General features: G+C 46.9%; 1 protein-coding gene, 2 non-coding genes and 1 pseudogene across 3 annotated transcripts; all 4 read left to right on the top strand.

Moving 5' to 3' along the window:
• Positions 1 to 2,475, top strand: LOC109577026 (heat shock 70 kDa protein 1B). Its single transcript, XM_019985751.2, has one exon. The coding sequence runs from the start codon at positions 214 to 216 to the stop codon at positions 2,137 to 2,139; it is 1,926 nt and encodes a 641-aa protein (XP_019841310.2). The 5' UTR covers positions 1 to 213; the 3' UTR covers positions 2,140 to 2,475.
• A 101-nt stretch (positions 2,476 to 2,576) lies between these two features.
• On the top strand, positions 2,577 to 12,729 carry LOC109577288 (mitochondrial import inner membrane translocase subunit Tim17-B pseudogene; annotated as a pseudogene).
• Positions 8,075 to 8,137, top strand: LOC139179167 (small nucleolar RNA SNORD48). Its single transcript, XR_011563592.1, has one exon. It is a non-coding gene; the product is annotated as a small nucleolar RNA SNORD48 (small nucleolar RNA).
• LOC139179166 (small nucleolar RNA SNORD52) lies at positions 8,579 to 8,645 on the top strand. Its single transcript, XR_011563591.1, has one exon. It is a non-coding gene; the product is annotated as a small nucleolar RNA SNORD52 (small nucleolar RNA).
• Positions 12,730 to 16,220: the final 3,491 nt, after the last annotated feature.

Here is a 16,220-nt window from a genome sequence, read left to right as displayed (position 1 = left end):
GAGGAGAAACAGCAGCCTGGAGAGAGCTGATAAAACTTACGGCTTAGTCTGTGAGAGCAGCTTCCGCAGACCCGCTATCTCCAAGGACCGCCCCGAGGAGCACCAGCGCGTTCAGTTTTCGGGTTCCGAAAAGCCCGAGCTTCTCGTCGCAGATCCTCTTCACCGATTTCAGGTTTGAAGCTTATCTCGGAGCCGGAAAAGCAGGGCACCGGCATGGCGAAAAACACAGCTATCGGCATCGACCTGGGCACCACCTACTCCTGCGTAGGGGTGTTCCAGCACGGCAAGGTGGAGATCATCGCCAACGACCAGGGCAACCGCACCACCCCCAGCTATGTAGCCTTCACCGATACCGAGCGGCTCATCGGGGATGCGGCCAAGAACCAGGTGGCGCTGAACCCGCAGAACACGGTGTTCGACGCGAAGCGGCTGATCGGCCGCAAGTTCGGAGACCCGGTGGTGCAGTCGGACATGAAGCACTGGCCTTTCCGCGTCATCAACGACGGAGACAAGCCTAAGGTGCAGGTGAGCTACAAAGGGGAGACCAAGGCGTTCTACCCGGAGGAGATCTCGTCGATGGTGCTGACCAAGATGAAGGAGATCGCCGAGGCGTACCTGGGCCACCCGGTGACCAACGCGGTGATCACCGTGCCGGCCTACTTCAACGACTCGCAGCGGCAGGCCACCAAGGACGCGGGGGTGATCGCGGGGCTGAACGTGCTGAGGATCATCAACGAGCCCACGGCCGCCGCCATCGCCTACGGCCTGGACAGGACGGGCAAGGGCGAGCGCAACGTGCTCATCTTTGATCTGGGAGGGGGCACGTTCGACGTGTCCATCCTGACGATCGACGACGGCATCTTCGAGGTGAAGGCCACGGCCGGGGACACGCACCTGGGCGGGGAGGACTTCGACAACAGGCTGGTGAACCACTTCGTGGAGGAGTTCAAGAGGAAGCACAAGAAGGACATCAGCCAGAACAAGCGGGCCGTGAGGCGGCTGCGCACCGCATGCGAGCGGGCCAAGAGAACCTTGTCGTCCAGCACCCAGGCCAGCCTGGAGATCGACTCCCTGTTCGAGGGCATCGACTTCTACACGTCCATCACCAGGGCGCGGTTCGAGGAGCTGTGCTCCGACCTGTTCCGGAGCACCCTAGAGCCCGTGGAGAAGGCGCTACGCGACGCCAAGCTGGACAAGGCGCAGATCCACGACCTGGTCCTGGTGGGGGGCTCCACCCGCATCCCCAAGGTGCAGAAGCTGCTGCAGGACTTCTTCAACGGGCGCGACCTCAACAAGAGCATCAACCCCGACGAGGCGGTGGCGTACGGGGCGGCGGTGCAGGCGGCCATCCTGATGGGGGACAAGTCGGAGAACGTGCAGGACCTGCTGTTGCTGGACGTGGCTCCCCTGTCGCTGGGACTGGAGACGGCCGGAGGCGTGATGACCGCCCTGATCAAGCGCAACTCCACCATCCCCACGAAGCAGACGCAGATCTTCACCACCTACTCGGACAACCAGCCGGGCGTGCTGATCCAGGTGTACGAGGGCGAGAGGGCCATGACGCGGGACAACAACCTGCTGGGGCGCTTCGAGCTGAGCGGCATCCCGCCGGCCCCGCGGGGGGTGCCCCAGATCGAGGTGACCTTCGACATCGACGCCAATGGCATCCTGAACGTCACGGCCACGGACAAGAGCACGGGCAAGGCCAACAAGATCACCATCACCAACGACAAGGGCCGGCTGAGCAAGGAGGAGATCGAGCGCATGGTGCAGGAGGCGGAAAAGTACAAGGCGGAGGACGAGGTCCAGCGCGAGAGGGTGTCTGCCAAGAACGCGCTGGAGTCGTACGCCTTCAACATGAAGAGCGCCGTGGAGGATGAGGGGCTGAAGGGCAAGATCAGCGAGGCGGACAAGAAGAAGGTGCTGGACAAGTGCCAGGAGGTGATTTCCTGGCTGGACGCCAACACCTTGGCGGAGAAGGACGAGTTTGAGCACAAGAGGAAGGAGCTGGAGCAGGTGTGTAACCCCATCATCAGCAGACTGTACCAGGGGGCGGGCGGCCCCGGGGCTGGCGGCTTTGGGGCTCAGGGCCCTAAAGGGGGCTCTGGGTCTGGCCCCACCATTGAGGAGGTGGATTAGGGGCCTTACTTTTTGTCTGTCTGTAGTAGACCTATGGACTTTGGTCTTGCCCTATATTTACTCATGTGATGTGTCAGTTTGTTCTATGATAAGGTTGTAATCTCTAACTAGCTTGTTTTTGTTATTTCTGTATGTTATAATGAGTGTGTTCACCAGAATGTTTGCATTTTCATGCAAGTTGGTAATAAGGATGGCTTTCCGTGGGTTTTTTGTTTGTTTGTTTCAAGTGAGTCAACACTGCCACCCTGTGTCCTGTGTTTTGCTTTGTAAACACACCAAAAGTCATAGAATTAAACATTTGTATACTTAAGAAATAAAAAGAAAATGATAAATGCAGGTTGTTTGTTTATTTGGGGAGGGATAATGGCTTCTCTGAATGTCTGAATTCTATAGACCATGAAAGGGCAGTACTTCTGGAGTTATATATGTTAGGCGCCATGGCTATAGCTATACTTTGTTGTGACTTTATTGTAGGTGGTAAATTATGTCCATAACAGAAAACAAATTCCAGGTGCCCCTTTTGATTTTGGTGAGGTTTGTTTTAGGGAAAAGTAGGGATGGGATTTGCAAAGGGTTTTGGGGAGGAGAAATGAGTGTGGGTTTAAAGGCAGTGTTGAGAGAGGTTTATGTTTCCTTCCTCTCTTGTACTCATTTTGTGCAGAGCTGTTCATATTTAATCTGTGAGTCTTCCAGTCTTAAGTATAAATAAATTTAAGGGTGGACAAAAGAGTAAAAATGAGGTGCAGTTTAAAACTCCCTTTTATAAATCCCACCTGGGTGATCTAGTGTAAATTATTTAGCCTCTTAGTTTTGGTTGTTTCCTTTGAAAATAAAGCATTTGTCTGAATTGCCTCACTTCCAAAGTTCTAGATCATCACGAGCAGAAATGTGCTATAGGCAAGCATTGGCTTCAGCTGTGGTCTTTGAAGCTGGAGTTTTCCAAGTGAGGGTTTTAGGGAAGTGAGAAACTGAGTTTGGGGGCAAGGTAATAAAGAAGGATGCCAGGCACTGTACCTGGATCTTTGAGTCACCCCAGTAAGCCTCAGTAATTCTCATCACACCATTCTCTACCCTAGGTATTCTGAAGCTTTTTTCAGAGGTTAGCATACGGAGGTGGTCACTTAAGCTATCCAGGGCAAAACTAGGGAGAAACAAGTGATTTCGGGGCCAGGGTGTTTTTCCACTCTGCCTGAACACGGGTTGGTGTTGTATGGTTCCTGTCTGGCTTCAAGTGGTGATTTTACTCCAGTTTTAGGTAAAAGAGTCTGCCTTCAATGCAGGAGACCTGGGTTCGATCCCTGGGTCTGGAAGATCCCCTGGAGAAGGGAATGACAACCCACTTTAGTATTCTTGCCTGGAGAATTCACTGGAATGAGAAGCCTGGCGGGCTACAGTCCATGGAGTCACAAAGAGTCAGACAGGACTGAGTGACTAACACTTTTTCACTGACAGTAGCCTTTTTTGTGCTTTTCACAGACAATCTGTAAACAAGAGAAACTGAATAACATTTAATTATGAAAAAAAGGGAATAAAAGCTGTGCAGGGTAGAGCTTGGGAAATGGGTGTTCCTCCCACACAAGCCCTTCCCTAGGGGCTGCTTCTCACTGGAGCAGTTTAAAAGTCCTCACTTTGTTGCATTAGTCATATCCAGACTCTCTTGCTGCCCTGACTGTAGCTCAACAGGCTCCTCTTCCATTGGATTTTTTGGGCAAGAATACTGGAGTGGGTTGCCATTTCCTTCTCCAGGGGATCTTTTCCAACCCGGAGATCCAACCTGCATCTCCTGCATTGGTGGGTGGGTTCTTTACCACTGAGCCATCTGCGAAGCAACACTTTCTTTAGCCTGATTAGAATCTCAGCCTCTTTCCTTCCAAAAACTGAGCCTGCGAATACCAACTCCAGAATCACGCAACTTAGTTTCATGTTGTGTATTTTCCAATAAATTATCCTCCTCTGGGAAACCAAAACATTTTAGGAATGACAAAGTATGGGAAGCCCTTGTTAACGAAAAGATTGTAAAGGTAAAAAAAAAAAAAAGTATAGTTCTGGTTCCTGGGCCAATTCTCAAAGGCTGGTCTTACTAACAAGATATATGAACTATAATATGATGTTGTATGCTCTGAGCATAACTTCATAATATGTGCAGTTTAACTGCTGCAGCAGCAGAAATTGGGGGCTTGCTTAAGTTTTTAAAAACTTAACCTGCCAGATAATAGAATAAATCTTTAAATGTAAACCCCCATCTTATTTTTGGCTGCTCAGAGGGGCATGCAGGATCTTAGTTCCCTGACCAGGGATTAAACCCTCACCCCATGCAGTGGAAGCATTGGGAGTCTTAACCACTGAACTGCCAGGAAAGTCCCTCAAATCTTTCAACTTCAAATCGTTGGAGTTAGGGTTTGCCAATGTAGTGCTGCAGCTCTTTACCTAGTTTTTAATAAGTGACTTTCCATAGCTGTTATGTTCCATGGCACCTCACTCCAGTACTCTTGCCTGGAAAATCCCAGGGACGGAGGAGCCTGGTGGGCTGCAGTCCATGGGGTCTCGAAGAATCAGACGTGACTGAGCGACTTCCCTTTCACTTTTCACTTTGATGCATTGGAGAAGGAAATGGCAACCCACTCCAGTGTTCTTGCCTGGAGAATCCCAGGGATGGGGGAGCCTGGTGGGCTGCCGTCTGTGTGGTTTCACAGAGTTGGACATGACTGAAGTGACTTAGCAACAACAAGAAGCAACAAATGTAGTGGTATATTGAGACTATTTGGGAGGCTAAAGAAATACTCACACCCCCCCCACACCCTGGCTGTCCCCAATAAAGTCAGTCTTGGGAAGTAGGCCAAGGCATTGCATAGAATTAAAGCCACCACGATGTTTCAGCCAAAGTTGAGAAAAACCACTGTACCAGAGGCTATTCCTGATTATTTTTTAGAGGTATGGGGACAAGAGAGAGGAAGGAGAGGAAGGTGTTAGTGCTTCCAGGAGCAGCAGCTGGTGGCAAGGGATTTTCTGCTGTGAATCAAAGCTGGAAAGGCCTTAAAGTGTTGATTCACCGGCAGCAGTAGTAATGCTAAACTTTAGGGAAATTGCCACCAACAGCTTAATAGGCCAAAAAAGAGAATTCCTGAAGCTGGGTCAATTAATTTCATGAGTCCTCACTAGGGAAATGGCTCATTAGAAAGCAACATCAGGGCGTCATTTCCTGGCCCTCCAGCGGTTAGGACTCAGTGCTTTCATTGCCAGGGCCTGGGTTCGATCCCTGGTGGAAGTAAAATCCCACAAGCAGTGAGGCTTAGCCAAAGTAATTAACACAGAACTTACAAAAAAAAGATATGAGCCATGGAGGAGTTCGCTTGCTTAGGAGCCTTGCCCATGGAGAATTGTGGATGATTTCGGTGGAACCTTCATTATGGGCGTTAGCTGCGATACAGTCTTCCAGGCCATGAAGGGTTTCTGCAATGACCCTGTAGAAATTCGGCGCTGATTGAGAGGCAGTGTCAATGCTGTTAAAGAACAAAGCCCCTCAGACTGGAGGTAGCTTCGAGGTGTGTGGGCAGGAGTGGGGAGGCTGTTTTCCACCATCCACGGGTCTGGTGTGGCTGCGGGGCAAGGAAGATTTCTGGTACTCTATTACCAGTGAAGCACTGACAGGTCTGTGCTAGCTGCCCACAGTGGCTCATTGGTGATGGTGGGCTCAGCAATGCTTGGGGGGGGGGGTGGGCATTCTGTTGGCCCTCATCCAGCGTGTTGGCGTCCTCCACACTCACTACACTATCCAGCACTTCCTCAGTGCACTCCCCTTATTGGAGAACCCCAACAAGCTGCCCCCAAAGGAGGGTACCAAGGCCCGAGGCTACCCCAGCTATCAGCAATATCACTAAGAAAGTGCCTCCGTGGGCGGTCCTCCTTGGTTCCCTCTGGAATGATCTATGTGGAAGCAAGAGCTGGCTCCCAGTTGGCCCATGGGACCCGCCAGAGAGGGCCCTTAACTGGTTCCCTTATCCCAGGTTGGGGGTGGGGGACCCCAGCTGCCCTGATGGATTGGTCCCTTCTCTCTCAGGGCACCCCAGCCCTAGCTCATATGTAACACACTCTCACCCCAGTCCCTTCGCATGGGGCTCTGATGAGTATTTAAAGCCCATTTTGAAATGCCTGTGTGTGGTACTCCTTGAGCCATCCATAGGTGGAGCCACTTCCTAGGACAAGGGGCAGAGGCCTCTCCGGGGACATATGAGCTGAAGGATTTGGAGTCGCACAGAGAGGTCTCTAATAATGGTTTGTGGGATGAAAAAAAAAAAAAAAAATGAAGAAGAGGGAAATGGGGAGTAACTGTTCACAAGTACAGAGTTTCAGTTGTGCAAGAGGGAAAAGTGGACGCAGCCACCCCCTGCCCTACAACGGTGCACCCCTTGTAGAATAAGGTTGGGGAAACACAGGATACCAGCCCCAGATAGCTGAGGAATTACTTAAGCCCAGACTTTTGCATCTTCCCATACACAGAAAAAGAGTAAATCCATTGACTTGAGATGTCTGATTTTCTTTAATTAACTTTTAATTTTTTAAAGCTGACTACACAGTCTTTGTTGCAAAAAGCCTATATAGCCTGGCTTCTCCATTTCCTCTTCGGAGCTGAGAGGCTGCAACCCGGGCTAAAGTCTTCAGTTTTGTGCGTGTGTGTGTGTGTGTGTGTGTGTGTGTTTTAACATTTAATTGGAAGATAATTGTTTTACAATGTTGTGTTGATTTCTGCCGTACAACGTGAGCCGTAAGTATACATATATCCCCCTCTTCTTGAACCTCTCTCCCACCCCCATACTCTCATCCCACCCCTCCAGGTCCTCACGGAGCACCAGGTTGAGCTCCCTGGGTTACAGGGCAACTTCCCACTAGCTGTCTATTTCACACAAGACAGCGTAAGTATTTCAAGGTCCTCGGTTTTGCCTGCAGAATAAAACAGAATTCTCCACTTTCAGGTTGTGCTGCCCCACCCACCCAGCCGCCCCCCTCCCCCGCAGTAGACAAAATTATACCTTAATAAAGCTGTTTATTAAAAAAGGACAAGAAATAATGTGCCTGACAGGTCTGTGGGCTGGAAGGGGGGGGGGGTGCGAATTCAGATTTCGCTGGCTAGACACAGCGGGATGACAGTCCCTTGGAACGACCCCAATGCCTTGGTGGGACACGTGAGAACTAAAGACAAGACTTCGGGTTACACAAGCTGGGACTAGACCTCCAGAGAGGCCATCCAGGAAGTGTGCGCCCACCGGGCAGCGCTGGGGACTTTCTCCGGCCGGGCCAGTCAGGTCACCTGTCCTTTGAATTTAAAAATTCACAAAACGTCTCCGAATCTTTACCCAGAAGAATGTGAAACATTCTCTCGTGCCTCTCTTTCACATTGCTTTAGTCTTGTATGGACGAGTGCTGAGGGACATTCTGCGGGTCGAGACAGGCATCTCAGAAGACAGCTATGCCCGTCAGGCCCCGAAGCCGCGCCGCGGTAAATAAATAGCCCTGGCACCGCCCCTGCAGTTCTCTTTGTTCGGCGAACACGCACAGAGTGAAAATGGTTCTTCGGCGGTTCCCCAGTTGTCTGCTGCGGAACCTTCGCCAAACCAGGGGGAGGCTACAGCCTGCGCCGTCTTTGCACAGCTACCGGCGTGCAGGTACCTTGGGAACCCGTTGAGTGGGGGAACCGCAGTCTCGGGCTGAGCGGGATGAATTATTAATACAGACTAGAGTTTCTGATGTTTCTGTGACGCCACTGCTTGGAACTGACCCAGCCCAGGGCATGGGGGACTCGTCTGGAGTCGCCCAGGTCTCTGCTGACTAATTGCTTTCTTTCCAGGCTCCTGATTCTCGAAGGAGGGTCCGGGGCACCACGAGGGTGAGTGGATTGTGCGAGCTGGAGTGGCTGGCGGTTTCACTGGGGGAGGATGGGGGTGATGATGACTCCAGGTGATTCTGAGTGTCTCGCTGACGCCATCACCGCAGCGCGCTGACCACCTCCACCCCCGCCCCCCCGACCCAGGCTGGGATCTTTGGTATTTCGGCGCGGGGAGAAGTTCAAGAACTGTTCTTGATCTCGTATTTGTGTGTCTCATTTCTCCATTAGGAGTTAAAACGTCCTCCGGTGTGTTATTCTTAAAAGAAGGGTAAGTGTTAGCTATGCTGCCGTCTCTTCACAGGTTATCTTTTTTAACTCTTCAAACTTTTTTTCTCAGCCTTGCTAAACCTGCTTCGTCCACCCCTTTTCCTAGTATGTTACCCTACATACGGTGCTTTCTTGATGGAGGTATTTTCTGCAGTTCTAAATTTGTTTTCTCCTTTTCCCTCCTGAACTTTCCATCGCTAAACTCTTAATTTGATAAATCCTTAAGTTGGGGCTATCATCTCTGAATGTTCTAGATTCTAATGCTTTCCTTGATCCAGATCTCCCTAAATTGGGAATGATGATTTCTCAGACTAGAGTCTCTGATACTGGTTTTGATGTCAAAATTGATTTCTGACTCATTTAGGGAACTGGATACTTGGATATTTGAGAAGGGCTGGTGGGAAGGCTGTAACTCTGCTTGTTTTTCTCATTGGTTGTCCTCCTTTCATCTTTTTTCTAGCCTGAGAGCTTTGGAAGCCCAGCCAGGGCAGTACTCCTTCACAGAGATTCCAGGCTAGCCTGGTGACTGAAGGCCTAAGGTTTAGAATTCTCTTGGAGAAGCACTTTTGGGGTGGCTGGGATGTCCAGGTGATGGTTCCTGCCACTTCAGCAACAGGCTGGGACAAGAAGTGGAGAGCAACATGCCTTCTACCTGGGTACTGTGGTAAGTCTCTTCCTTGTTTTTCTCCCAGCTCCAGAGTGGTGATGATGAACTGGTTGGACTTCTCTGAGGATCTTTGAAACCACCTGATCCACTCGTGCTTCTTTCCTTCTTGTGTGGCAGTTTTCTTTAAAAAATAAAATTGGTATATAGTTACATTAGTTTCAGATACATGCTGTAATAATTGGATATCTATACATACTAGAAAGCGATTACTGCCGCAAGTCCTTTTTGGCTAATCACCGTTCTCTGTTAGTTACCAGTCCCTGTATCTATAACAGATTGATGCTCTAAGGCCAGCTACTTGCATGTTTTTAATATGTATTTCTTTTATTTTATGAAGTTTTAGGATTTTGCTGATGCAGAGGATGTCCTACCTGGTGTTGGTCAGATCCTTGGAACTTCACATGTTTCCTGCATGAACCTGTGTGAGCAGCTGTCAAACTCCGGTGGAGAGGGGATGGGCTGATTAGAAGTTTGGGGACCAAAATCAATTAGGTGATCTTTATTAGAAAGATTGCAATAAAATGTTTTAAAGCAAATAAAAATAGGTGGGTCTGAGCAAAAACAAGAGGGTACAGAAAGGTTTAGGGATGTGAAAGTGAATGAGCATCAGTTGACATCTAGCTGTATGTACCTCTTTCCAGCTACATTACAAAAAACTAAAATTAGGTTTGTCACATATTGACACCAATGTTGAGGATTTCTAGATGGAGTACCATAATATTTTTAATATTTGAGGTTTTAATTATACTATTAACACAATTATTGAGTTTTCTTTTTGATAAATTGGTGAAAACATAGGTTGTCTGGGTATATTCTTAGAAGAAGAATAATCCTGGTGGTTGTCAGGAGCTGGGAATGAGGAAGTGAAGAAGTATGTAATGGGTATTGTTTCACTTTTACAAGGTGAAAGAGCTCATGGGGATGGATGGTGGTGATAATTGCTCAGTGTTATGAACATAGTTATTACCACTGAACTGTATGCCTAGAAGTGGTAAAGATTTGGGGCGGGATAAATTGGAAGATTGGAATTGATACATACACACCACTAAGTATAAAATAGATAACTAATAAAGACCTGTATAGCACAGGAAATTCAGTGCTCCGTAATAGTCTATAAGAGAAGAGGATCCCAAAGTGTATGTATAACTGATTCAGTTTACTGTATACTTGAAACTAACACATTGTAAATCAACTATACCCCAATAAATTTTTTTAATGGTAAAAACATGCTAATTTTATGTGTATTTCACCACAGTTTAAAAAATTGGAGAAAAAGTACCCTTTGCTCCTTTCTGTCACTGTCAGAAAGGTGATTCCCCACTAGCATGTATAGAGTATGCTGTGCTAAAGCTGTATTGTACATGTGTTTGGTAGGGGGCATTTGACTTTCTTTCAAGCTATAAACCTTGGGCTTCCCTGGTGGCTCAGATGGTAAATCCTCTGTCTGCAATGCAGGAGACCCGGGTTCGATCCCTGGGTTGGGAAGATCTGGAGAAGGAAATGGCAGCCCACTCCAGTATTCTTGCCTGGAAAATCCCATTGATCACGGAGCCTGGTAGGCTACCGTCCATGGGGTCGCAAAGAGTCAGACATGACTGAGCGACTTCACTTTCTTTCACTTTCAAGCTATAAACCAGTCTGATTCCCTGTACCCATTTGAAGTTGTGTTCCAAAATACTTCTCCAAAAGTAGAATTTCAGAGTTAAAGGATCTGGGCTTTTAAAAGTAATAGTGTATGTTCCATAATGTTGTCCCACTTTATTTTTTAATGTTAGTTTACTTAGTTGGCTGTGCCAGGTCTTAGTTGAAGCATCCAGGGTCTTTAGTTGTGGCATGTGGGATCTAGTTCCCTGACCACAGGGATTGAACCTGTGTCCCCAGCGTTAAGCGTGTGGAGTCTTAGCCACTGGACCACTAGGGGAGCCTCGTCCCAGTTTATACTCCAAATGACAGTCTCCTTCAGACTACCTATTTGTCTATGTCTACCATCACTGTTCTAGCTGGAGTGTACCAATTTCTGTATCTAATAAGTCATTTTTTTAAAATTGCACATCTTTTGCATTTATTTTTCTGTGGAACATTTACAGCTTGGTCACCACTCAGCAAAGATTTTTTTCCAACTTCTATTTAAGTCAATTTTGCCAGTTTTTTTTTCCTCCTTGAAATTGCCTTGTTAGGTACTCCTCCTACAGGGCAAGGTCACTTGCTCCCATCGTTATTCTCTGACCTTGGGTTCTTTAATCTTCAGTCCAGTCTACCCAAGCCCATGTCCATTGAGTCAGTGATGCCATCCAACCATCTCATCCTCTGTCATCCCCTTCTCCTGCCCTCAACCTTTCCCAGCACCAGGGTCTTTTCAAATGAGTCAGTTCTTCCCATCAGGTGACCAAAGTATTGGAGTTTCAGCTTCAACATCAGTCCATCCAATGAACACCCAGGACTGATCTTTAGGATGGACTGGTTGGATCTCCTTGCAGTCCAAGGGACTCTCAGGAGTCTTCTCCAACACCACAGTTCAAAAGCATCAATTCTTTGGTGCTCAGCTTTCTTCACAGTCCAACTTTCACATCCATACATGACCACTGGAAAAACCATAGCCTTGACTAGACGAACCTTTGTTGGCAAAATAATGTCTCTGCTTTTTAATATGCTGTCTAGGTTGGTTATAACTTTCTTTTCAAGGAGTAAGTGTCTTTCAATTTCATGAAGTCAGCCACTGTTTCCCCATCTATTTGCCATGAAGTGATGGGACCCGATGCCATGATCTTAGTTTTCTGAATGTTGAGTTTTAAGCCAACTTTTTCATTCTCCTCTTTCACTTTTATCAAGAGGCTTTTTAGTTCCTCTTCACTTTCTGCCATAAGGGTGGTGTCATCGGCATATCTGAGGTTATTGATATTTCTCCTGGCAATCTTGATTCCAGCTTGTGCTTCCTCCAGCCCAGCGTTTCTCATGATGTACTCTGCATATAAGTTAAATAAACAGGGTGACAATATACAGCCTTGATGTATTCCTTTTCCTATTTGGAACCAGTCTGTTGTTCCATGTTCAGTTCTCACTGTTGCTTCCTGACCTGCATACAGGTTTCTTAAAAGGCAGGTCAGGTGGTCTATTTGCTTAAGGTCACAGACAGGTATTGTGGTAGGAGATAGATGGGCACCTGGGCTGGACAGCTGGTGTTTGTCAAGTGGAGTAAAATTGAAGCTTTGTTCTCACCCAGACACTCCAAGGACAAAGCTAGTGGCAGAAGCTGAGCTGAGTTCTGCTAAAATAAAGACCGTTCGCAGGAAGTTTCCCTGGGGGTCAAAAAAGGAGGGGGATGCTGCCCCATGATAAGCTCGGATATCCCTCCACAGGCGTCTGCGGTGGACTCCACCTTGGCAAAAAGTTGCACACATCTTGGGGAGGGTCTTAGGGACTGGTCTGGTGTGAAAAAAGATAATTGGACAAGTGTAAACAGAGACCCAGATCTGTCCTATATGTGTATTTAATTTTTACTGCACTCCTCAGACCGGATACTCATCTGTCTTTCTGCCTTAAAAGTGAAAATGTTCCTGAGTTGTGTCTGACTTTTCGACTCCATAGACTAGCCCGCTAGGTTCCTCTCCATGGAATTCTCTAGGCAAGAATATTGGAGTGAGTAGCCATTCCCTTCTCCAGGGGATCTTCCCAACCCAGGGATTGAATCTCTCCCATTATGGGCAGATTCTTTCCAGTCTCCAGGGAAACCCTGCTTTCTGCTTCACTTCAATCTTAAATAAACTGTTTTTCTCTGTGTGCTCTCTCACGTGTGCTGTGTACCTACTAAAAATGAGGTGTGTTCTTTTCAACCCAGTGTTTCCACTTCTGGTAACACACCCTAAACACAGTCATACAGATTAATGTACATGAATCCTTGATGTTACTGATTGTAATGGGGGAGAAAAAAGAGGCTCAAGTGTTCTCCAGTAGGAAAATGGTATATTTACAATATACCATGTGTTACATGCAGAGGTAATATGCCTAACATACCAGTGTGGATTAATCTCACAATATGAAGGAAAAAAGCAAATCACAGAAAAATAGTATGTAATGTGAAAACATCACTAAATAACACATTGTCTAAAGGTCCTACTGTGTACCACAGGAACTATATTCAATATTCTGTGATAAGTCTAATGAGAAAGAATATGAAAAGGAATGTGTGTGTGTGTGTATATATATATATATATACACTACATATGTATGTATAACTGAATTATTTCACTGTATAGCAGAAATTAACATTGTAAATAAATTTAAAATATATGCATTGTTTGGAGTTAAGTATCACAGTAAAACAGAGAAGGCAATGGCACCCCACTCCAGTACTCTTGCCTGGAAAATCCCATGGACAGAGGAGCCTTATAGGCTGCAGTCCATGGGGTCGCTAGGAGTCGGACACAACTGAGCGACTTCCCTTTCACTTTTCATTTTGATGCATTGGAGAAGGAAATGGCAACCCACTCCAGTGTTCTTGCCTGGAGAATCCCAGGGACGGGGGAGCCTGGTGGGCTGCCGTCTATGGGGTCGCACGGAGTCGGACACGACTGAAGTGACTTAGCATAGCATAGCATAGCATCACAGTAAAAAAATGCATAGGATTGTTAAATGCTAAATTCAAGGTGGGGTGAGTATGGAGAGATGTATTCAAGGAAGTATATGAAGGGTCTATGGGAGCTCGTTGTGCAATTCATATTTTTGTATGTCCGAACTACTTAATAACTTAAATGTGGTTTGGAACCTGTGAATCTCAGAGGGCTGAACACAGGCAAAAGCTTAAGTCAGCCCCAGGGATGCCTCCAGACAGGGAGCTCCCTTGGAAGACAACTGTTAGCAAGATGAGCCAAAATAAAAAACATCCTCAGGAGAACAAATCAGCAGGTGACTTTACAACCAAGAAACTCAGATGGGGAGCATGCTTGTAGACTGCTGCTGCTGCTAAGTCGCTTCAGTTGTGTCCGACTCTGTTCGACCCCATAGACGGCAACCCACCAGGCTCCCCCGCCCCTAGGATTCTCCAGGCAAGAACACTGGAGTGGGTTGCCATTTCCTTCTCCAATGCATGAAAGTGAAAGTGAAGTCACTCACTCGTGTCCTACTCTTTGCAACCCCATGGACTGCAGCCTACCAGGCTCCTCTGCCCATGGGATTTTCCAGGCAAGAGTACTGGAGTGGGGTGCCATTGCCTTCTCCAAAACCTAGCCAGGCCTAATTCCATGGCCCCAGCCCTTGTCCTCAGCAATGGTTCACACCCTGAAGTGTGGGTTCTCTCTAGATCCTAACAAATCCACCTCTTATTGCTTTGTCTCTCAATGAATTTTTGCAATGCGACATCGGAGCCTGAGTTTCATTAGTTTTGGCTGGGCTTGAGTCGCGGGAGAAAGCCGAAGGACAGGAGGAAAAAGCAGTGGGGAAAATGTGCCAAGGAATCCCCCTCATAGCCCGCCGGAAAATTTGCTAAATATCTGACCGGTGCTCACAGTTTCATTGGTCTGATCCTTGGCACAGAGAAGAGAAAGGACAGAAGAACCCCCACCGGCTTGTGTAACAGCTACTGGGGCTCCGCAGATAGCGCCTTTGGGACATGCTGAGGAGTAGCCTCTCCAGAGTCCCTCAGTTGTGCCCACTGCCGCCCGCCTGTTCGAGGGAGGTTCAAGGAAACAAGAAACGAGAGATTGTAAAGGTCCCTCCAGCCATAGGAGCGAGGACCTCTTACCTTAACTGGAGATCTTCTGGAATCTGAGACTAAAGTTGTTCAAAGAGATAAAGAGGCTAATTCAGTCCACTGGTAGAGAATTAGTAACCTGGAAGAATCATCCATAATGTGGAGTAGAGAAAACAGAAATGAGTAGCATGAAAAGGAATTGATAGGAAAGATGAAATGAGCCACTCCAGCATTTGGCATTGTTTGCTTAGAGCTGCTCTCACCTTGCTGGTTTGTTTTAATGCTCCAGTGAGAACAATTGCAGACACAGTGGCTAGTTCTGTCCAGTGGCATCTGTGGGCATGTGGCTTTCAGCAGCTCAGGGCCATCTGTTTCTTTCTTTCTTTTTTAATTTATTTAGTTAATTTATTTGGCTGCACCGGGTCTTAGTCACTGCATGTGGGATCTAGTTCCCTGACTAGGGAACTAGTCTTAGCCACTAGATCACCAGGGAAGTCCCTGTTACTTTGTTTATTGTACTTTGACCATTAACCTCATAGTTTCCCAAAACAGTCTTCTGATTGTGTTATTTCCCAAAGAATAGGGACAAAGAGATTATCCTAAGGGTTAAAGTACCTGCTGACTCTTAAAAGTGTTAAATTTTATTGGCCCCTGTCAGATGACTCTCAGGTGAGAATAGGTCATATTTCAAGACTGTTTATTGCCTGTCATTAAACCATTAACTTCTAAATATAGTGAGGATAGAGATGTCAGCCAGTTATCAAACAGTTATGTGCTGATAAATAACCACAGAGGGAGCTGTCTTTAAAAGGCCATGCAACAATGTCGGGTACCACCCGGGATCTGGAGTCTCCCATTTCCCAGCAGCATGCAGGGAGAGGCTGAGCTCCACACTGGGTTGATTGCTTCTATAGTTGCTTTTTCTTTTTTTTTTAATGTTTGGCTGCATTATGTCTTAGTTGAGACATGTGGGATCTTCACTGTGGCACTCGGGCTTAGGTGCCCCGTAGCATGTGAGATCTTAGTTCCTGACCAGACCAGGGATCGAACCTACAACCTCTGCATTGCAAGGCGGACTCTTAACTACTGGACCACCAGGGAAGTCCTGATTTCTTCTAAAGGAAGCTGAGCAACTGTTATAACCTCCTTTTAAAAGAGGCTGATTGCTTCTTACATTTCTTTTATTAGGAAACTTTTAAAACAGTAGGAAGAATATAAATACCCATATACCCACCACCTAATCCAGTACTGCAACATTTTCCCACATATGAAAATATGGCAAATGGAAAAAAATATATATATATTAAATTAATGTATGTGTGTATACATATACACACACATATAAAATATATATATTTAGCAGGTGCATTTCAATGTGAATTATAGAGATCAAGGCATTTTATGCTTAATATTTCAGCATGCATACCCAAAATCTAAGGACATTTGCCTACAATATGATTATGCCTGAGAAAATTAATAATTCCTAATATTACTTAATGGGCTTCTCAGATGGCTCAGTGGTAAAGAATCCACCTGTCAATGCATGAGACCCAGGTTTGATCCCTGGGTCGGGAAGATCC

Source organism: Bos indicus, chromosome 23, assembly GCF_029378745.1.
Source record: "Bos indicus isolate NIAB-ARS_2022 breed Sahiwal x Tharparkar chromosome 23, NIAB-ARS_B.indTharparkar_mat_pri_1.0, whole genome shotgun sequence".
In the NCBI taxonomy this organism is placed as follows: Eukaryota; Metazoa; Chordata; class Mammalia; order Artiodactyla; family Bovidae; genus Bos; species Bos indicus.
The sequence above is the reverse complement of the archived record's forward strand: the minus strand, read 5'-3'. Positions and strand labels throughout refer to the sequence as shown.